The following is a 22,995-nucleotide window of genomic DNA, read 5'->3' on the forward strand; positions in this document are numbered from 1 at the left end:
GAAAAAGTTGGAAAACAATCCAAGCGCATGTATCAAAACAATTTCATCATCTTTATTATAATTCTAACAATTTATCTCTTAAAACACTTTATATTTATTTATAGGAACGTGTATATGTATATCACATATACATACTGTATGTGTATATATATATGTAGTAAATTATCTTGCCATAGTTTGTTTTAAATATCTCTAAACAGAAAAGAACAAAATTTTGCTTTCTATGCAGTCAAGCCAAATCATTTACTGACCAAATATTTTTTCCATAATGTATGACATTGCTGTGAGAATTCTGTGGTGATGGAAGCAAGATGATTTTTGCATTAAAAAAAACATGCTGGTCAACAATAAATCAATCAATCTAAGACTCCAAACTGCATAGAAAGCAGAGGCGTTCATTGGAATAAACATATAATTTATCTTTTCATTTGGAAGACAAGAGATTGCGTATAGATCTTAAAACCACGTGAGCTTCGTTCGTCCTTATTGTTATTCTCCAAAGACGCAAAAAAAATGACGACAACAAATCCCCCAATGGGTCACGGATGAGAAGATGTGAGAGCCCTTTTTTCCGTTGGTTTTAAATCCATTGCAACTAGCGCTACGTCCTTAGCATTTTAGCGTCTTTTAGCGCAAACGGCGGCGTTAAACACTGAAACGTGCTCCGATGCAAAAATACTTTGCTGCTTCAAGCCTGGGAATAACAGTAAGGACGTCCCACGAAACGGGCCCCGCCCGCGGACCACTAAAAAGTCGGACCCAAAATCCCACTTGGAAAAGGAGTCCCCCGGGATCGGGAAGAAAGGGGGACATGGCAGTTCGTATCTAGGAAGTGGCTTTCCCGGACAGGAAGTCTTCTTTTTAAAAAAAAAATCCAAATGATCGACATAAATCCGATATCCCAGCGCATGTTGAGGCGGCTCGGGCATTTAGTCAATTCTCTACTATTGCCTTACCAATGAGGATCAAGAAAAAGAATCAGAGGTATCGGAAGGGTGGGAACGATACGCTCGAAGGGCGTGTTTTTTTTTCTTCCTGTTGTCAGTCCGGGCACTTGTTTATGCTACAAACACAGAGGTTTTTGGGGGGGGGGGGTCGCTTACAGTGAGCAGTCTGTCGGTTTGTCATTAAATGTGGATCACAGCGCTGAGGTAAGCCTGGAAATAAACTCATAGCTTTCGAAATCAAATCTGACGTCAACTCGTACCTTTCTGGGGTTTCAAACCCGTCCTTTGCTCGGTCCCGCTGTGCGTTCGGGTCGAGCGGGTCGCATACGGGTGAGGTGGTTGGGGGGGGGGGGGAGCCCTTGGTTGGTGGTGACACGTCCCGGTCGGTTGGTTGGCTTTTGGGAAGTCTTCCTTCCTCCCAGCGCCGGTTCAACTCCGACTCCCGTCGTCCACCCGGCCCTCGTCTCGGGGCGAGAGGACCGACATGGGGAAGGGGCTGCTGGAAAGCCTGGTGGGGGTGGGGGTGGGGGGACAGTCGCTGTTGGGGTTATTCTGGGATATATGTGAATATTATTCATGATATGTATATGAGCTTTATTTCAATTTGGGACCACTGAGCAAGCTCGAGGTCACTCTCCATGGCAGCTGGCTCTAGCTTGTTGACTTAACACCTCAGCGGGTCTGTTTACTGATCTGCGAAGGACTCTTAAATTGCTTTGACTTGGATTCCGGAAAATAGATAACCTTGTAATTGTTTTTGATTCGATGTCTTAAATTGGCAGGAGATGAATTCGGTCCTTTAGAATGTCACGGTGGCGATTACGAGCCAGGACCATTCTCACTTGCAAGTTAACGCCAGAGATGTGCCCGATGCCTTCCTTGTATTGTTTAGATCAGGGGTAGGGAACCTATGACTCGGGAGCCACATGTGGCTCTTTTGATGGGTCCATCTGGCTCTTTGCTAACCTGTGAGCTAAAATATGGAAATTGCTGGTGACAGAACTGAGATATTACATCTAGAACTGCTTTAATATTCATTTTTTTTGCAGTAGACTCTTATGGAATGCATCCTCTCATTAATTAGCAACAGCATAATAATCTTTAAAAAAATATTCAGTTTTTTCCACTTTAAAAGTGGTGAAATTACTAAAAAAAATAATTGAAAAGGCACTCGTTTACATGTATGTATTTTGACTTTTAAATTCGTAGTATGGCTCCCAAGGAATAACATTGGAAAATATGAATTGCTTGTGGCTCTCTTCGTCAAAAAGGTTCCCCACCCCTGGTTTATATTATATTAAAGTATACCTATTAATAAACCTATCAGTCGCCAAATGGGATAGTGTGAACATTATAGTGAAGTACCAATAGTCATAGAGTTAAAAAAAGGCAAGCATGCACAGTAGAAAAATGGAAACGTGTCTGAAATGCTACCAATTCGAGTCATCCCATCATGGATTTTTTGCATCCGAATTGGAGTCTATACGGACCGGCCGGCCACCTACCTCTCAATCACCGACCTCAGGGCCCGCTCGATGTTCATGCGGTGGCCCACGCGGGTCACGCCCAAATCCAGGTAGTCGTCTTTGGTGAGCGAGGGCAGGTGGCTACCGTCGATCTCGTTGTCCAGGAAGCGCTCGCGGTGCTCCGCCAGGTTCAGGTAGCCCAGCCAATCGGCCACGTCGTACTTGCTCCAGTAGGGCAGCGGCTTGGAGGCGAAGGGCTTGCTCGGGGACGGCGCCGCCGCCGGCAGGTGCGGGTAGCTCAGACACGTGGGCGGGGGCAGGGCCCGGAGGGGCGGCGACGACGTCCCCGACAGGAAGTGGGTGGGCGAGAGGGAGCGGGACATCACCAGGGTGGAGTTGGGAGGAGGGGGGGCCCCCGAGGGCGCGAAGAGGGGCGGCGAGGGCGAGAAGTAAGGCTCGCCCAGCGCGTTGCCGGGCGAGGGCGGGGTGATGGAGCCCCGCAGGTCGTACAAGGTGCTGTACAGGGGGGAAGTGGGCAGCAGGGGCAGGGACGAGGGCCTCGGGGGCCCCGCTTTGGGCCGCTCCGACGGCGAGATCAGAGGACTGGGGGCCCTCCGGCGCTGGAGCGCGTGGGGGTCGCGGTTGGGGATGAACTGGAACTCCAGGGCTTTGGTCCGGTACACCGGTCTGTGCTTGGGAGACGTGGGGTACGGCGAGTACGAGGGCGGGGACAGCGGCGAGTGGCACCGGGGGGGCTGGGAGGGCGACGCCGAGCGCCCCCAGTTGCCGTACTGGGAGGCGGCCGTCGGCGAGGGGCACAGGGAAGGTTGCGACAGAGAGATGGGCGACGGCGACTGGGAGCGGGCCAACGGGGGGCTCGGGGCCGAGTCTTCGGAGAACCTGCGGGGAACCAAATGGACAGAGTTAGGAGGGTCCCGGGGAAATGGGAAAAATCGGAAAAAACGATTCTGTATTGTCTACTACCACTTTACAAGCCACACCATTAAAGCCAGAGCCTACAAAAAGCTTGGTTCAGATGTCAGAAGTCAATGAAAGATTGCTCCAGTCTCGTCAAGTGCGACAGCTTAACCGTCACGCAGAGGTCTCCAAACCGGTCCTCGAGGGCCCGTGTGGGTGCAGGTTTTTGTTCCAACCCATCCAACACAAACAGTTTAACCAATCAGGTTAATCAAAAGAAGCACCTGACTGCAATCCACTGATTGCACTTCTACGATACCAGATTGGTGGAAAGGTTTCCTCTTCCAGGTTGGAACGAAAACCCGCACCCACTGCGGCCCTTTCTGGAATAGTTTGGGGACCGCTGACTCAACGGTTAACGGAGCGCCCCAAAAGCCCGTCGTACCTGTGTTTGCCGAGCGCCCTCTGGCTGCTCCAGTTGTCCTTGCTCCTCTGCTGCAGTTTGCCGCTCATCTCCGTCACGTTGGCCTTGGGATAAATCTTCTTTCCCTCCAGGAGCGCCCTGAACTGGCCCCCGCTCTCGCCGCCCATTTGCCCCCCGCCCCAGAGAGGCTTCATCTCGGGCGTGCGAGGGCGCTCAAAGTAAGGGGAGCTGGGACGCCCCAAATTCTGCACGTCCCGCATCCCCAAGGCGTCCCGGCCGCCCTCGTCCGCCGTCGGGCCGCCTTCCTCGGCCTCGTCGTCGTCGTCGCCTTCCGCTTCCCGCTCGTCTCGCCGCCTGTGAGAGAGGAAGGACGCGGGGGCGGTGCCCGTCTGTCTCGCCAGCTCCGCCCCTCGAATTCCCTCCCTAAAGCGGCCGCTCTTCGGGTAGGTGGAGGCCGCCGCCGCCGCCACCGCCACCGTGGCGTTCTGCATTTCAAAGCTTTGCCCGTCCAGGTAGCTCATGTACGACTCCAGAAAATCCCCGCGCTCCGCCGATTCCGCCGTCCCGCCGGCCGAGCGCCCGCCCAACCGCTCGCCACGGTCCAACCTGTCGGCACGAACGTTAGCCAGGATGCTGTCCAAGTGGTGGTCGCTGCTACTGCGGCTGTCCAGCTCTTCTATTCCCGAGTCCACCACCGTCTCCTGGGATTCTCCCTTCTTGGCGGCGGGAGGCGGGCGCTGGCGTTCCGCCGTCCGCTGGTGGGCGCCGTGGACGGGGGCCGCGTAGGGGGCCTGCTGCGTACGCTCGTGGTAGAGCGGCGCGCCGCTCCCGCTCGCGCCAAACGAGGCGGCGGCGCTCCGCGGGGGGGCGGCCGAAAGCCCGGGCGTGCCCCGGTAGGCGGGGGGCGGCGTCACGGTCGGCGGGGGGGTGGGCGACGAGCGCCCGGGAGCGTGGGTGCTGTTATACAGGTGGTGGGGATGGCCCACCGACAGAGGGCGGTGATAGGCGCCGGGAGGCGGCGGGGGCGGCGACACCGAGGGCGGCGGCGGGGGCCCGCTCGCCGACGGGGGCTGCAGGACGGAAGGCGAGTGGCGAGGAGCCCGGTTGGGCGACATCTGCGAGGGCGAGTGAGCCGACTGAGTCAGATTGGCCACCTCGCTGTCGTAAGACGTGAGGCTGGACGCCGTGGAATCGCCCGCTTGCGGCGAAGGCAGAGGCGCGTGCGAGGGAAATGCGCTCACGAACATTTCTTTCTGGGAAGGGGGCGGGGGAGGAGGTGGCGGCGGCGGTGGCGGGGGCGGAGGAGGAGCGGGAGCAGGAGCAGGAGTCGGCGCCTTCTGTTGGCTGAGGCCGGACAGAAGCCGGCGTTGCGAGTATCCCCGATCGAAGCTGTTGGCAAACTCTAATGGCGGCGGGAGAGGGTCGGCGTACACGAACTCGTCGTCCGCGTCGACCGACGGGGCGGGCGGGGGGAGGACCATCAGGCCGGACCCGCCGCTTCCGCTGGCGTTAGCCGTCTGCTGAGCGCCACTTGTTTCGTTGGGAGACGAGACGTACGCCTCGGTTTGATTGTCCATTCTGAGGAAGGAGGGCCGCCGAGGCGCTTGCTCGTTAGCGTTAGCGGCCTGTTCCGCCCTCCGCCCCCCGTAGCCGGCCTGCTCTTTTTCCCGGGAGGCCTCCCTCTCCTTAAAAAGCGCTTGATAGGGCTGCGACGGGTAGTGGCGCGTGTGCACCGTCTGGTCTTCCGAGAAGCGAACTCTCAGTCCCTCGCGAGCGCCGCCGCCGCCACCGCCGCTTTCCCGTTCTCTTTCGCCGGCACCGCCGCCGGTCTCGTCGGGCCAGGCGCCCCCTCGGACCATTCTGGGCGAAGGCGGGCGTCCCGCGGAAGCAGTGGTGGCCGCCAAGGAAGAGGAAGTGACCAAGTAGGAGCTGGAGGACGGCGCCGCCTGCGAGGGGAAGACCACGCTGGACATCTGGCGGACGAAGGGCCGCTCCGGGCCCCGTCTCAACCGGCTGTCGTCCCGCAGCGCGCGCTCTCGGGCCGCCAGGGCCAGGCCCAGCGGCGAGGTGGGGTCCAGGGCCTTTCCCGTCAGCGGGTGGATAAAAGTAGAGGAAGAGGAGGCGGCGGCGGCGGCGGCGGCGTAAAGGTCGGCGGGCACCGACTTGGGCTGATAGTCCAGGGCGGCCGAAGAGTACTCGGGTAGCCCGAAGGCCGGGGGCATGCTGCGGGCGTGATGGACGAAGGTGTCGGCCGAGAACATTCCCTCGTCGATGGACTTGGAGGGCCGGAGTTTGGAGGAAGACATTTCCGCTTGCGCGTTGAGCTGCTGCTGCGACAGGTGAGCCCGCGTCAGCGCTCCCGTCCCTTCGCCGCCGAGACCGGCGTCCTCGTCCGCCGACATGAAGAGAGAGGCGCTTTTCCGGCGGGCCTCGTGAAAGCGCTCGCGGTCTCGGCGGGCCGCGCCCACCACCGCCGCCCCGAACTGGCTGGTGAAGTCCAGCCCGTCCGGAACCCGCGCGCACGGCGGCGGCGGCGCGGGGACGGACGGCGGCGCGGGGGGCTGAGGGGCGTGCGCACCGCGCTGGCCTTTGGAGTCCTGGGTCTCCCCGGCGCCGGCGGGGGCCTCGGCCTCCACGCTGCTGCCCTGGCTGCTACGCCCGCTGCTGCTGGTGGAGGGCGCCTTGACGATGATGGTGGGGATGGGGATGGAGCTCTTCTCCACTTTGCCTTGGGCTGCGCGCAGGTCCTCCACCTTGGATTGTTTCACCAGGGGACCCTTGCCCCTCCGGGCGCCACCTTTGGGACCTCCGGCTCCGGTGGCGCTGCGCTCTAGCCGCTGTTGTTGCTGCTGTTGCTGTTGTTGCTGCGGCACGACGGTGGCCACGCCAGAAGGGGGCGCCGCGCCGCCGTAGCCCCTCCGAAGACCGGCGCCTTTGACGGCCGCCATGGGCTCTCCGCCGTAAGCCACCTTACGCGTGGCGGTCCTGATTTGGGGAGTGTGGGCCCCCACGTGGGAATAGAGGGCCGAGTGGTCCGCCGCCGCCGTCGTCGTCGTTGCCGTTGCCACCGCCGCCGCCACCGCCGCCCTTTCCCGCCCCAGGTGGGTGAGGTGCAGCGCCTGGGAGTAGGGCTGGTAGTAGGAGGACTGCGTCGCCGAGGGCTGCTGGGCCGGCTTGGCTCGCCAACCCAGGGGCGGCGCGGAAGAGAAGGGCGGCTCGGGCGGCGCCGTGGTCGGGGGCGGCGGGATGTCGTCCGGGCCGGGCACCGACAGGCTGCGGGCGAATTTCACCGACGGAGGATGCAGGAACTGCCTTTCCTCTTCGGGAACGCCTGGGAAAAGAAAAAACAGAGAGAGAGAAAGAGAGAAAGCTCACGAGTCAATACGCTGGGATTTCATGGGGACGACGACCCACACAGGACAACGGAGGACGTCCGTCTCCATCTACCTGCCCGTCTACCCTCCGCCGAGTCTGTCTGCAAGTCTCGTCATCTTATAAAACGTATGACAAAAATACTCTGGCATTTGTCCAAGTAATTGCATATAAAAGGCAAGCAAAGCGCCATTTCCTACCATGGTTTAAAAGCACTTGAGCAAAGTTAACAAGGTTCCAAGAGGAGATTTGCGCCTTGCGAATCCACAAGGCCACCCCGATAAATGCTCAAGTGTTAGCGGCTTGTCCGTTGCCATCCTTTTGATGGCACGGCCACACTGAAAAACACCACGGCGGCCACAGCCGGGCGGCGCGGATCCGGAGAACGAACGGACGGACGGACAAACAGACAGACGCACTGACTGACGGATGGACGGACGCACGGGTAGAAGAAACGGAGCGCCTCACCGATGGATTTCTGCCGCCGCATACCGTGCGGGGGGCCGTGCGGTGTGGCGTAGCGGCCCCGCTCGTAGGCCAGAACCAGGCCCGATGCCGCCGCCAGGCCGGCCTGATCCACGTAGTTGGGCTGCCAGGGCGGATGGCAACGTTTGGACGGGGGGAATTGGTGGGTGAGGTGAGGAAAGAAGGGAGGGAGGGATGGAGGGAGGACAACAACAAAAAGCAGCTTCAAACTAGGGGTGGGAACCACCAACACCACATCATTTGCGTCACGAGGCTCATGGTAAGAATAATAATAATAATAATAATGGGCATTCTCTGATATGACTTTTCCGCTGGGAATTCCAATGCGCTCAACAGCACCCAACGAGTTGATTTTGTGGCCTTTACAAGTCACTTAGTTTAGATTTTACCCCACTTACAAGTCCAATCATGTTGATTTTGTGGCATATACAAGTCACTCCCTGTTGCTTTTGGGTTGCTGAACAGAAAGGGTTGAAACGCACGCACCTCATTGGTATAGAAAGCGCGTCCCCGGTCCCGTTTGGGCCCCGGTCCTCGAGTGGCCTCATTGGTGCTGATTGTCTGCTGAGCCGCTGCAAGAATTTCATCTAATTTATCTGAGAGCGAGAGGAAGCCGGGAAAGAGGAAGAAGGCGAGGACAGAAGAGGAGGGAACGCACACGCCAATCAAACGGGAAAACGGGGAACCACGAGCCACGCCGGCTGGGAGGGGGGGGGGGATGAAAAAAGAAGGCCGGGACCGGGAAGGCCGGAAGGACGACGACCGACGGCGGCGGCTGCGACGGGGACGGCGCCTTACTCAGAGCCATCTGATAGACGGTCCGCTTCTTCTCAGTCACTTGCGAAGATTCCATTTCTGAGAGCACAACACCGCCCCCCAGAGTCAGCGTGCCCGGCCGTCCCGGATCGAGACAATTGGGGGGGGGGGGGGGGGGGGGGAAGAGATTACCTGACTTTTTTTTCCACGGGGCAGCAGCTGCCAGGAGGACAAAGAGGACAGCGGTGATGCGTTGGCGCCGTTGTTGCGCGGAATGCTAATCGGGAGCGTTCGGATGCAAATGCGGGAACGACCCACAAAAGTTGGCAAACAAAAGAAGAAGAAAAAAATCTCACCTCTTTCCACTGTTGAGACGTCGGGATGGCGAGATGGTGCCACGCCACGAAGCCAAAAAGATGAAAGTATTTGTCAAGGGTTGCCACAGCATTTGTTTTTCAAGCCAGCGCAAAGAAGCATGCACGCGTGCATGCGGTGGGCGGGCGGGCAGGCGGGCAGGCGGGCAATGGGCACGACGGGGCGGCTTCACCCATCTCCTCCAGCTCGGACGTCATGGACTTGGAACGCAGGGCGATGGCGGGCGCGCTCAGACGCTTGCTCTGCTGCGGGACTGCCAGGGAAAAAAAAGAAGTCGGCAAAGGAGGAGAGGAAAAAAGGTCAACTTTTACTTACTTTTCTTGCGGGCGCCCTCCTCCATGTCGGGGTTGCGCGTCACCATCACCACCTTGACCATCAGGCTGTTGCCGCCCTGCCGGATCATGTTGACCACCTGCCGGTGTCCCACCTTCACCACGTTCTGACCGTTGACCTGTCACGGACCCGACGCCTTTCATTACGCTGCCACGGCCTGGGAAGGAAACTAGCCAAAGCCACGTTATCCTAGCCCCCCCCCACGCGGGTCCGTTTCAACTCGACGGCGCTGGCCGTCGCTCTTCCCGCCATCGCGATCGGGAATAAAACGGACGCAAAGAACGCTACGGGCAAGTAGCCAAGCTATGTCACGTGAGGAAATCGGCGAGGAAGAAGCCGTTATTTAAAAAGGCAGGTAAGCGGAGAGCGCCGGCAACCTCGATGAGGAAGTCGCCCATCCTGAGACCGGCCCGCCAGGCCACGCCGCCCTCGTCCACCGACTCCAGGTACTGCAAAGCGGGGAAGGCGGGCGTCGGGGTGAACTCCTCGATGGGAGTCTGAGCTGCAAGACCACCAGCGATCAGCGCGCCGTCCTCCCGGGCGCCGTCCTCCCGGGCGCCCGCCGTCCCGCCTCACCTTTGGCGCCTCGCAGCACGAAGCCGAAGCCCTCGCTGTCCTTCTTCTGCAGGATCACCGTCTTCTCCTTGATGATGTAGTCGCTGGGGGGGAAAGAACGAGGGGTCGGTGACGTCGGGGCGGACGGGGGGCCATTTTACGAGCCTCCAAAGTATTTGGAGGCGGTGCCCCCAACCGTCCCACGTCTTCCTCCGGTCCAGATACGAGTGGTTCTTGGTCCCTGGTTTGGACGTTCCTTCCTGTCCGACCCTGAGCTGACTAGTTGCAACAGTAGAAGAGACTTCAAAATGACAGCAGGCCCTACTTTGGACAGCAATCCATCTAAAAGTCTGCTTTGGCCCCGCCCACAAAAACAACTCCAATCAGAAGATGACGAGACACTCAGATGCTGATTTCTGCTAGCATACTAACCAAAGCCATTCTCATGTTGCTATCTGGACATTGTGTCAACATATGCTAGCTAACAAGCTAGCTAGCGTGGTACTCTGGAGCTAGAATTGCTGGGGAAAAAGGCAGAGTTCCCTGTCCAATTCTTTTGGGGAGGTTCACTATGAAATGGTAAACAAAAAAAAGAGCCAGGTTGGAATGCCAAATTGGTTTTCCACACGCAATTTTGCAGTTTTACGGTGAATTTCTATTCATTCCGTAGCAGTACGTAACCGTAAAGGTGTTAACAAAATACTACAGCAAGGGACTGGAGAAAAGGCGCCATTTTGGGGACAAATCCATTCAAAAGAGAGATAGATAAGGAAAGTGACCTATCTTGCCCAAGTCTAGCCATAGCGCCCGCCTCTAGCACAGCTGAATCCAATCATCAACTCATTAGCTCGTGGTGTTTCACTCTCACTCCACCATTTTTTCTTTGAAAAAACACTTGAAAGCAGGAGTTATTAATACATGGCAACTTGAAATATACAGCGCCGATACAAAGACTCTTGGTTCGACCACCGTAAATCCTGCAAAAGTGGTGGGGGTCAATAAAATACACTCAAAGATGGACTGATAATTAGAAGGGAATGTAGGGAATAGGAGTTTAAATTTGATGTTTTTAGGGGGATGACAAATGACAACTTATAATTACAACTTCATTGCCTCAGAAATGAATAGCTCGCTTGATAATCCAACACTCTAAATTTATGTAGGATTTCTAGTGACGGTTGGTGGACCTCGTTGACCTCTCGTAACATTCGGCATCAATGAAACCCGCCAACAAAGCCATGAGACAATGGATAAATCAATCAATTCCACCGTGAAAGACACAAAAATGCTGAACCTTAAGGCCTCTAACAAGCTAACTGGCGTGCGAAGACAACACGTCTTAGTCCGTTCAAATTGGACGTTTATCGCAGCGGTTGGGGATCCATGAGTTAACGTCCATTTTGGGGGGAGGAAGGACGGGACCACCGTGTGGAACGGGATGATTGACGTGTGGTTAAAATCCAACCACACCAGAGAAATTCAAAGCTTCAGTTTGAGAAAAGAAAGAAAAGCGACCCAAATGGAGGTGGCAGGAAGAGCTGGCTTCCGACCGCATAAGCACATGCTGCGCTAAATCCATGCACGGCGAGACTGACGCACGCACGCGGCACGCACACGGCACGCACACGGCACGCACACGGAGGCTTGACACACGCATGTTTTGGCCATCCGGCGCACGTGCCTCACCAAAACACATCCGAGCGGCATTCTTATCGATCCCGCCGGACGCGAGAACGGATGGATGGATGGACGGACGGACGGACGGACGGACCGACGGCTACCTGTAAATGAACCAGATGCTTCGATTCATCGGGCCCAGCGTCGGCCAAGAGGAGGAGAGGGAGGCGGAGAGGGAGCGGGAGAGATCGTCCTCGCCGCGTGCCCCCGTCGCCATTTCCTCCCCTCCCGCTCCTTCTCGACGGTGGCGGGCAGAAGGAAAAGGCGAGGAGGAGGAGAGGAGGACAAGGAGGAGGAGAAGGAGGAGGAGGAAGAAGAGGAGGGAAGGAGGAAGAGGAGGAGGACGGGAGTGGGCCGTGCTCCTCCGGCCCCTTCATGCTTCGAAAGACGGCAGGCGGCGGCCGAGCTGCGTCGCAGCCGACGCAGCTCGGAGGCGGGAGGGAGGGAGCGAGCGAGCGAGCGAGCGAGCGAGCAAACGAGCGAACCAACGACCGTGATGCCAGGTGACCGCCGCCAGCGAGGGGGCGGGGCCTCTAGCAAAACACACACATTCACCTCGCTGCCGTCACACCGGTCCCATTCATAAAAAAATAGGAAAAAATGGTGACGGCCGTCCGTCGGCGAACGATGGGAAAGTGGCCCCGCCCACGGCATTATTGGGAGATTGTGTTTTGAAATTTCATTGACGACCCCATTAATGACCCCCCCAATAAAAGTATGTTTTGTACTACACCAAATGTTTAAAAGGTGGAAGAGCATTGTGTTGTGTTGTCTTCTTTGAAGGGCGACATAGCCATATTGTCAAAAGAAAGCAAAACCACTAAAACTAGCAAACTGATGAAAAGAAGCAAAAACGACAATGGCTGACAAGATAGAAGTTGACTTTTTTTTTTTACCCCAACAATGATGTCATAATCCCAATCAGAAAAAAAGACAAAATGTAAGAGTTGAAAATGTGATCCGATCAGATCCACCGAACCGAACTAAAAAAGAAAAGGGGCCAAGCTATTAATATTTGGCCGCGCGGTCCTGTCCCACTACGCCAACGTGCGAGGAATGACGCAAAAGGTAAGCCCCGCCCGCCCGGTCGATTATTCACGCGCATCCCATCCATCCGACCCTCGAGCTAAGCCACGGCACCCCGATTGCGCCTTCCCTTTCCTCCCCTTAAATCCGCTGCTACGTTAGCCCCTCCCTCCCCTTGGCGGCTCCCGATTGGCGGCCGGCACTTGGCCACTTTCCAGCCCGGCGTCAAGGACTCTGCAGTACGACAACTAGACTCCAAAGTGGCCTCAAACTGCCGCCGGCTTTGGACAACTGCCGTTTTGTTTTGTTTTGGGAAAAAAAGGGGGAGGTTTCTGCTACAAGATGTCAAACAAATTTTTCATTTGATATGCCAATTTGGATTTTTTTTTAGACATTGTTGAAAGCATACATAACAAACCTTTTAACAACTCATTGAAAAGATTTGTTTGTTTTTTTCTAACTGTTATTATTATTATTTTTTAATCCAATGTCATTGCGGTCTTTCTCCCCACCGACCGGCACGGACGCTGGCCACGGTCTGGCACGCCGTTTCCGTTTCCATCCAAGCGTCAAGGAGCGAGCGGGCAGTGTGACAATTGGACTATGGAGTCATATCAAAGCTCCATCTGTGTGGCGCTCTCAGCGCGGCCACGGAAATCTTTCAAGGCTAATTTGGAACAAATCCGCCACTCCAGATGAATTGGGATCCAATTTTGGGGCCTTGTCCTCCGCCTCCCCCTTTTTGTAGCACCATAAAATGTAACAAACTGCCAAGTTTGCCCCCCCAAAAATACTTTTTTGTGCTTTACTCCCCAAAAAGTGTTTCACGCCGCTTGAAATGGTGACCATCGCAAACAATGAAAATAACTGCACTCATTTAATTGTAAAAAGCAAGTTTAGCACTCAAATTTGGTTCTTTTTTTACCTTTCATAGTTAATTCACCCAAAACAACACAACCAGAATGGTAGTTTTCCAGTGCCGTGCTAGCTAGCACATATTGACAGAACGGTCAGCAGAATAGAAACCATATGGACAGCATGGTAGCTAGCAGACTGCAAAAATCACCTATGACAGGGTTTTGAGTGGGAGGGGCCAAGGAAACTAAGAAAAGACCAATTAGGATCTCATCCCTTTTAGCTTTTTCTGTCACTTTTCGCACGCCTTAAAACCACTTGATTGGTCGCTCTTGGCTGACCAGTGTGTTACAAAACGAGGCCGCCGCGACAAACGGCGTTCGGTAACGCGACGGCGACGGACAACGGGAGGCTCCCGAAACCAAGAAACAGCTGCTAGCTCCTCCGGGGAGAGCGCAAACCCGGTAAACCCGGTGGCGGCGGCGGCAGAAGAGGCACGAGCGATGCCGGCGGCGGCGGCGGCGGCGGTGGTGGTGGCACGGTCGGTCCCTCTCTTACCTGGGAGCGTCCAAGCTGTCGTACGAGCCCACCGTGTAGTGTCGGAATAAACGCTTGGCGCGCTCGCCGCGGCTCTCTGCAATCAAACGGAGGGAGGATCAGAATCAGCTCAGAGAAAAGGGTCCGGCTTTCACCATGGCGTGATGGCGTGAGGATGACGGGCGGCTGTCCTCCAGGTACAAGGAAATTCAAATACACATTTTTACACGGCGGAATCAAAAGTGCAACATCATGCAGCGTGAATTTTAGATTCTTGTGCGTAGAAGCTATTTCCAGGCTAATGATTATTATTATGATTTAAAATAAAAGTGACCTGTTCGTCCTTCTTGACTCCGAAGCATGACTTCCTCCACGCAGTCGGAGGGGAACCAGCCGGTGCGACCGCGGACCGTGCCCTCCCAGTAGCCGCCTTCGCCCACGCTCAACACTAGGCCAAAGCGAGAGCGCGGTCGGCCCCGCCCGGAAGGGGAAGGAAAGGAAGGGAAGGGAAGGGGGGGGCCGCCCGGGGGCCCGGCGCCCACCTTTGACCCGGTCGCCCTTGCCGAAGCTGATCTCCCGCTCTCCCTGCGCCGAGTGGGCTCGCGTGGCCACAAAGACGCGTCCCGGCACGGCGCTGTACAGCCGTCGGCGCTGGCCCGCCGTCTGCGCGCCGCCCCCGGCCGGCCTGGGGAGGGGAACGACGACGGCAACGACAACAATCGCTGTTATTGATTTGATCCATTTTATCAATGGACCTATGCAATAAATAAGGCCAAGGGCCAATGGGGGCGCTCTCACCCTTGCTTGCGACTCTGCTGCCGACCGCGGTCCTCCTTGTCGCCCGGGCGCCCCCGCGAGGGGGAGCGCGTGCGGGCCCCTCGGGGACTGCTGGAGCTGCGGATGGTCCCCGTGTGTTTGAATCCCTACCAAAAAAAAAAGGCGGGTCTGGTGAGACACGACTGGGCGGGCTGGCGGGCATTTGGAGCTTTTCGGACTTTGGGGCGCACCTGCACGGAGACGATGTTGGCGCTGAGCGTGTTGGGCGCCGCCATCCACTCGGGTATGTTCATGCTGCTGTCGCTGTTGGCGCGCAGGAAGGGCTGCGGGTGGGGCAAGCTCAGCGTCTGTGCGCTCTCTCGCCTCTGGGGGGCGTACTTGGGGGACTCCACGAAGGGAACTGAGGTCACAAGGTTAGCTGCCGACATTCCGGCTCAACGTGCCCCCCCCCCATTAAGTCAAAGACTGACCGACGTCGGCGTCCCGGTGGTTTTTGATGATCTCCCCCAGCTCGAAATGTCCCGAAACGACGGCGACCTGGTGAAATAACGTGGACACATTGAACACAAAAGGGGAAAATGACGGCGCTAATGACATTTTACACGGAGGGAACACATTTAGCACCAAAATCTGACCGTTTTTTGGGGTGGCCTCTTAGTTTTAGCAATTCTGGATGGAATGATCACTTCTCGGTGTTGACCGAATGCTAATATGACAACAAGAGAATGCTAATTGATTTCACGCTAGCAGCTGAATTTGGGCGTGACTTTGTGTTCGCTTGGGCCAAAGCAAGGCCTATTTTGGTCACTTCTTTTGCCTCCAAAATAGGGTCTGCTTTGAATTTGCAGTGCCCTTGAAATATTTTTAATATTCTTTTAAAATAAAATAAAAAATTATGTAATACAAATACAGATGAGCACGTGACCTGAAAGGGGGTTTGCCCACTGTTGTTTTTGGTCTCTTTGTCGGCTCCTCGGTACAGCAGGATTCGCGCGCAGCTCTCCTGGAGGGGGTGCCAGAGAGAAGATCATTAGGAGCCAGTCCTCGGTGGGTGACGCCTTCTCCGGAATGGGCCGTCGATGGTCGTGCACCTTGTTATATAAAGCGCAGATGTGCAAGGCAGTGTTTCCAGATGCATTCTGGGAAGTGGAATCGGCCCCGTAGAACAGAAGGTGCTCCAAGTGCTGAGAGTTGCCGTTCTGACACGCCTGCCAGGACATTTGAGAGAGAAAAAAAAGGAGGTTTACCACATCCTACTTGCACTTAAAAGACTACACTGACTCCGTCCGCTTTCTCGGCCATCCCGGCGGAGCAGTGCGACTCCGGCACACGATTGGCCGGCCAGACAGGCGCCGATCCCCGCCCCAACGTCCGACGGCGGGCCGCACCTGGTGCGTTTCGTCCCAGCCGTTCTCGTCCCTGATGCCCAGCTTGGCGTGGTGGTAGAGCAGCGTTTCGCAGCAGGAGGTGTCGCCCCCCGTCAGCACCGTGTGGTACAGCGGCGTCAGACCCCGCCGGTCTTTGTAGTCCGGGGAGGCGCCCAGAGACAGCAGCACCTACACGGGAAGTGACTTTTAACAAAACAAACAAAAAAGGAGGGGCCAGGCTTTGTGCGGCGTACCAGCAGGGCGATATGGCGGTGGCCTCGAACGGCCTTGTGGAGCGGCGTCAGGCCGTCTTTGGCGCGGAAGTCGATGTGGGCGCCGCCGTCCGCCAGCACGCGGATGGGCTCGCCGCCGCCCGGCTCGCACTGGACCGACAGCGACAGCGGCGTTTCTGGGGACGGATGCAAAGACAAAAGAATCATCCGAAAACTCGGACGCAAACATCAAGTCCACATTGCAGAGCTTGGTTTCCAAATGTCACATTGTAACTCATTCGACGCATTTTGCACCTTGTCAAAACGTTCAATGAGTGGCAAAGTAGCACGCTCTCTTTTCAACGACATTTGTTTTTTTAGCCGTGTAGGCGTGTGTTCGCTCGCTCAAAGTGTGAGTCATAGTAGATTTGCTGTTTGTTTGCTTTTATTTCTTTGCAAGAATTAACGATTGAAAAAAAAGGAAACTATTTGAAAAGCTGTAGAAAATGAGGTCATTTTCAGCTTTACTTTTGTACGCGTCATTGCTGAAGACAAAATCGGAAAAGTCTCTTTACCCATTGCAAAATGTGTTTTTTTTAAACGTTTGACACAGTTGGAAAAAACGCAGGCCTTCCCAAACACAAACACAAACACACACATGCACACACACGGGAGTTGACGGGAAGCGTCTGTCGCCTCGACACCTCGCCGGGCGGCAAATGGCGGGCGCCAACGCCACGTCACCCCGGCCACATTCAGCCGCGCCATCTAGCCAAGTGGGGGACTTGGCACTCACTCACCGCCGGTGTCGGCGTCCTGGAAGTTGGGGTCCAGGCCCTTGTCCAAGAACTTGCTCATCTTGTCAACGCTGCTGGTTTGGATGTAGTCCATGAATTTCTTCAGACTGGCCTGCAAAATCCAAAACCACACTCAAACGGAGTCACGTCCAAAGTTCCGAAGCGTCGCCCCTGCGATAGCGCATCTTTTCAAAAATGTATTTCACCCGGACGGATCTATTTCAAAGGCTTTCTGTCCCTTTCCACATTCCGTCCGTATTTCTATTTGGCGAAGGAGAAAGCGACGCCGCCCGTTTCTGACCTTGGTGTGCAGTTTGGCCAGCTGCTTCTCGTCCAGGTTGGTCTGCTTGTACACCCGCGTCTTGTAGCGGAACTGGCGGGAGGGAAAAGGGAAAAGGGAAGCGGTGTCGGCACCGCTCAAAGCCTCCAGTCCGGCCCACCCACCTCCAAGTAAGGCACCCCTTTCTCAAAGGACTGCGGGTAGTCCTTGAGCGGGCGCTCCTCCTCCAGGAACTTGGCGTCGTGGCCGTCGGCGGCCGGCTGGAACAGGCCGTAGTTGAGGACGTCCCGCAGCGACTCGGTCAGCGAGCACAGGACCTGCTGCTTGGCCTTCCACACCGTGGCGTCCGGGTCGAAGCGAAGGCATTTCTGAAAGAGACGCACGCAAAGCACACGGGATGACGCCGGCACCCCCCGACCCGGACCTCGGGAGAAAAGGAAAAGGCGCTACGCCGGCGGCAAAAGTGAAGATTGACATTGCATAGTTTTATTTTTTGATAACCAGTCCGGATGCATTTTTTTTCACGATAATCGTGTTTCGTCCCTAACTGATCTCATTTCCGGGACCAAGGATGGACCAAACCGAGCCGAATTGTCCGCGGCATCGTGTTACGTCATCGACGCATTGAAACCGAGGGACGAATGTGGAAGGAATGAGAAAAAAGGCCGGCGGGCAGGGCGCACTTTCCACTTCCGTGCAGTAGGGGGCGAGAGCGGGAGCGGGGGGGCCGCCGCAAGATGGCTCCCGTCCCGGCCGAGAAAGCGCCTCCGACAGGAACGGCTGGCGCGCGTGCGCCCGAGCAAAGACACGGAAGGAGTCAAGCGGAGGCCGGGCGAGAATGGGAAAGGAGCGCGGTTGCCGTGGCGACGGCACGTCAAAAGATTTGCGGACGCATGGCTTTGATTCTCCGCGGCTTTCCCGGTCGTTACCGCGGCAACCGCCTCACCGGCCCGACCAGCCTCTCGTTGCCACGGCGACGGCCCCGGAGACTCGGCTCTCCGGAGGGCGGGGCTTCCGGGCAAAAGACACGCCCAATTGGCCCTCTTTGCTGGCTCTCGGGTCCGTCGGGTCCGTCGGGTCCGGACCTCCCCTACTTTTCGTTTTCCACCTCCCTCTATCCCGATTGGACGCCTGTCGCCGTCAATGGGTTGTTTTTTGGTTCCCGGTTTTGCATCCTATGACCAAAGTTGAATTTGCCAACGGGAAAAAGCTTGTGCACTTTTTTTTTTTGCCACTGGAAAGCAAGAAGGCTTTTGATTGTTCTCCTTTGGATCCGGGACCGCTCGGAATTAGACAAAGCGAGTGGGCACTGCAAAATTGGACGCAAAGATAAGAACGGTAGCGAAGAAGGTGCTACGTGGGGAGCTTGGCTTTGCCAAATGCACTGAAAAAAAAAATCAAGGCAATCCAAGCGAGCATTTGAATACGCCAAGCGTGCAAAAAGGTTTGACATTTGGGCTCCAAATGGATTTTGTGTTTTGGGACGCCGGCGGGGGGAACTTTGACGACGACATATTTGAGGCTTAACGGCCTGAAAATGAGGTCAAGTTAAAGACACCGGCTGACTTTTACGAGGCCGTTTACGACTCCCGTGCGGCCGTCCCCGTCGGGGGCGCTAATGGCGGCAGCGGCGGTGTCGGCTCGTGCCTGCCAACCTCGCTTCACCTCTGCCCATTTGCCTCTCTGCCTCCCATCTTTCCCAAAGGGCCAATCTTTTCCGGCCTTCCCATTTGTCCGTATAATCAAGCCAATGTGAATTATTCATATCGGAATTTATTTCAAACGCTAGGGGAAAAAAAATGCGCTAGATCAATAATACATGACGCGCAGTGGCAAACATTAGTGGGCCCAGATCGCGTTGACTTGAATTCGGGCTGCGATTGCTTCGGTCTTTTCACGTACAATTTTCGGCCCAATGGAACACGGTCATTTTTTTTTTGCACGACGAACACGCGCCGTTGGGCCCAATGCAACCAGGGACATTCATTCGCAGCGCTTATCCTCGCAAGGGTGGCTCACGGGGGGTTCCGGAGCCTATCCCGGGACATCCTAGCTGGCCGGCCACGAAACGATCAACATTCACGCTTCATACATTTGAGCCAGAAATGCGAGGCGGACATGCTAACCGCTCTGCCGCCGCAAGACACCAAATGGTCGGTAGCGGAATTAGCGATCGGCTAGCAAAAAGTAGGACGCCGTCTCGTTAATACTCGTCCTGCCACTGGCTTCCAAGGTACTAGCATTGCTAACACGCTCACTTGACCCTGTCGCACCCCTATCGGACCTATCTTCCCTCCTCTTCAGTTTCTAAGACAACGGAGAGCTGGGGCTTCGAATCAGGATCTTTTTTTCTTCCGGCTAGCAGTCAAGCGCGCCTTCTATTCTAGTCCAAAAATGGCGGAGGGTCATGAATAAAAAGAGAAACGGGCGGAAACACTCCAAAGTTGAGCGCCGCCGTCAACGGTAGCCCACGACTGGAACCGGGTCGAACCTTTTTTGGATGGGCGCGCAAAGGTTTTGTGCGGTTGCCACGGTTACAGAGAGGCCAGCTGGCAAAAAGAAGCGGAAAAGCGTCGGCGTCTCACCGTTTGTTTGATGTCCGGAATGCCGATGCGGAACACCATCATGGCGATGTGGGCGTCCTCGCCGGCCGAAGAGCGCTCCTTTGGCCTCCGATGATGCTGCTGCTGCTGCTGCTGTTGCTGCTGCTGATTGGCCGACGTCGGCGGACGGGCCGAGTAAGGGTTGGCCGCGCGTCCCTGTTGGCCCTTGGTCGGGCGGCCGGGCCCCTCGTCGCCGCCACCGCCGCCGTTCTCCTCCCCCTCCTCGCCGTCCTCCTCTTCTTCCATCTCCTCCTCCCCCTCCTCTTCTTCCTCCTCTTCCTCCTCCTCCTCGTCTTCCTCGTCCTCCGCCCCGGGGTACGGGTGTCGGCTGTTTCCCAGCATCCTCTGTAGAGTAGCCAAAAGTAGCGTGACCTCCATAGAAAAGGATTCCAGTCAAAGTAGTCGTCGAAAAAAGTCCAAAAGTTACAATAACAGATGACAATGTCTGTTTTTTTTTAACATTGTAATAATAATTCTCTCATTTATGACGTGGCGCGGCCAAAAATGAAGCGAGTCGCAACGTAGCTGGACTTTGGCTCAAGTCAATGTAAAAAGCGCGGCACCGCGTTCAAACGGCTCTCTTTTTCTCTAAAAGTTACTGGGGGAAATAGGAACGGTCTCGCGGTCACCTCGGAACTCCGGGGCTCTCGCGCTGAAGGGCGTCGTCACGGCGATGGCGATGGCGAGGGAGGCGTCCACGTCATCCTTCCCGGGAGTCGGCGGGACAACTGGGCAAACAAAAAGGAAAGTTGCAAAAGGGTTAAATATGCTGTGCAATGGGATAGTTCTCTTAAAAGTAAACATCCCACGTTCAGACGTGAACACCTGGGGTCCACACGTGGCTGTTTTGGGGGGTTTGTTTGGTCAGGGGAGGGGCGCTTTAGGGTCGGGAAATAACAGTCACCAAATTAAAAGCAGTCAAAACCAAACTTGACACATAGTATCGAATTCCCGGTCAAAACGGAGGGAAGGAACGGCGCCCAAGGCCGACGAGGTCCGTCTTCATTTTGACTCTTAAGTAACGTCGGCTGTCCAAATGAGACGGGAGCCCGGCGTTGACGGCGCGGATCAAGAAAGCGGCGGAAACGCCAAAGCCGGCGCGCTAATCCGCGCCCGTCATCCGTCTCGGGCCAGCCGTCCAATCCCATTAGCCCCGCCGACCCTCCGCCGGCGGAAGGGACGGACGCTCCTTTTCAAAGGTCGTGAACCGGGATTAAGAGGGCGGCGGCTAAAACGGGAGGGAAGGGCCACATTTTGCCCGCGCTCGGGTGCCCGTCTATCTGGGACGCCCGCGCCTTCCTCGGGACACGTGAGCCAGCCAACGGGAAAGTTCCAGAGGACGCCGCGGCCCACTTTGACGCCGCCAAAAGTGGAGCGGACGATTTACGCCGTGGGGGGGGGGGGGGGGGGGTACGACGGGCGCCGAGGGGACCTTCCTCATCCTCAAAAAATTGAGATGAGATGTTTCCAATTGATAACAAGGTTTGTGTTTTATCGAATCATTTCAAGTCATTCTTGACAAAGAAGAGCTTATTAGCTCGGCTGGCCCACCCGCCTCCCGAACGGCAACGTCAAACATCGAGCGTCAGCTCGGCGGTCCCGGAAGACGCTCTCGGCGGACCCTGACTCATCAAAACCGTCCCGACAATAAACCCACAAGACTTCAGTGCCGCCAAAGACCGTCTCAATCGTACAAAACGACACCGCGCGAGATTAGCATCGCGTGGTAATAAGTGACGGGGGGCCCGCTTCAATGAGGAAAAGAGTGCGACTTATAGTCCGGAAAACACCGGATTTTTGGGTGTAGAATTTATGACGAGCACACACATTCCTTCGAATGAGCGACATATCTTCACATGTGGCGAATAGCAAACATTGATACAAAATTGGAGCCTTTCAAAGGCGCTAGGAGGTGGTGGCAATGTCACCAACAACGACGCTAATGTTATTTGTCATACACAAAACTCCAATCTGGGCAGGTATCGGGGTTACGCCCACTTTTTTTCTCGAGCAAACAGTGCGCCTACGGACAGATAGCATGCTAGCAGAAACGGGACCTTTAAGTCTTAAGATCAAGTCTTGACGAACAACCGTAAAAGCGAAGCCGGTCGGACGACCCGCTGCCACCAGCGGCCTCCGACCCGAATCGCCCCGGATTGACCCGACCCGACCGCCAAATTGTTCCCGTCCTCTGGAGACGGCGGTTCGGTCCGTGGAGAGCCGCCGCCGCCGCCCGCAAATAGCCTCCTAATTAAGGGGCCGGGCTCCGGAGGCGTCGGTGGGAACGAGGGCGGGCTTGGGGGGGCTTGTACGATCCGTTGGGGCCCCTCCCGGAAGCCAGCCGGCACCGTCGTCGCCGCGGGCGGCGACATATGAAGCGCTGTGAAATATTCACGCAAAACAGCGAAGACGGCCCCCTTTTTCAAGGCAACGGGGCCATTGTTTTTTTTCTTTTTTTTTCCCTCACGGGTCCGGGAAAAATGGGAGGCGTTTTCAACGAGCGCTCGTCAATAGTTGGCTTTTCCCGGGATGGCTCGGCGGCGTCCGAAACCCAGCTCGCCGCCGCGGCTCGGGTCTTTCCCGCCGGACCTGAACGGCGCCTGAAAAGATGCGCGCGCACACGTCATTCCGGCCCGGCTAAATATAGAAGCGGCGCTTCGACGATGCCGCGGAGACGCCGCACGAGCCTGGCGCTACCCCCCACTTTCGCGCAACCCCCCTTCGCCGCTCCATGGCGCAATTCTAAGAGCCATTTGGCGCCAACAATCTTTCCCTAAAGATGCAGACGGCCATCCGACCCCACGGGTCCCAGTTTGAAAAGATCCGCAAAGGTCTCCCAACAAAGAGGAACCCATAATAAAGAAATGAAAAAGAGAAACATGACAAGCTCCCGTTCAAAATCTACAGCTGTACGTTTTGAGATCACAAGCGGGAAAATAGAAAGACGCCTTTTAGTGGAATGGTTGCTGTTTCACGGTTAGACACGTCCCAATGATGAAGGCTTTTGAGTAGCCATCTGAAAACATCAGATTCGGATGGAAAAATGTTTTGCAATGGTCAGCGTGCGTTTCTTTTGACCATATTGCTGGAAATCTTACCACGTTGCTTATGTTAAATAATGAACCATTTTTCGACCAAAAAATGGCTCTTAAAGTACAGAATATTTCCCATTATCCTGTGTGAATTTTGGAATTATTTGGTTGGACTTTCTGCGTACGCCGTGGGGGGACGA

At 56.0% G+C, this 22,995-nt stretch overlaps 1 protein-coding gene across 1 annotated transcript; it reads right to left on the reverse strand.

Moving 5' to 3' along the window:
• Positions 1-30: 30 nt before the first annotated feature.
• On the reverse strand, positions 31-20,141 carry shank1 (SH3 and multiple ankyrin repeat domains 1). The gene is made up of 26 exons (XM_077619540.1): positions 19,746-20,141; positions 17,325-17,528; positions 17,182-17,253; positions 16,884-16,992; positions 16,126-16,280; positions 15,893-16,060; positions 15,596-15,712; positions 15,430-15,507; positions 14,975-15,041; positions 14,735-14,904; positions 14,526-14,650; positions 14,270-14,412; positions 14,062-14,175; positions 13,749-13,824; positions 9,654-9,736; positions 9,455-9,579; positions 9,060-9,195; positions 8,917-8,997; positions 8,726-8,734; positions 8,562-8,588; positions 8,412-8,468; positions 8,100-8,209; positions 7,596-7,716; positions 3,777-7,086; positions 2,453-3,313; positions 31-1,455 (listed from the first exon to the last, which is right to left on the reverse strand). Exons 1-26 carry the CDS (start codon positions 20,139-20,141, stop codon positions 1,377-1,379), a joined length of 6,993 nt encoding a protein of 2,330 aa, XP_077475666.1. The 3' UTR covers positions 31-1,376.
• Positions 20,142-22,995: the final 2,854 nt, after the last annotated feature.

The sequence above is a fragment of the Stigmatopora argus genome, chromosome 14, assembly GCF_051989625.1.
Source record: "Stigmatopora argus isolate UIUO_Sarg chromosome 14, RoL_Sarg_1.0, whole genome shotgun sequence".
Taxonomy (NCBI): Eukaryota; Metazoa; Chordata; class Actinopteri; order Syngnathiformes; family Syngnathidae; genus Stigmatopora; species Stigmatopora argus.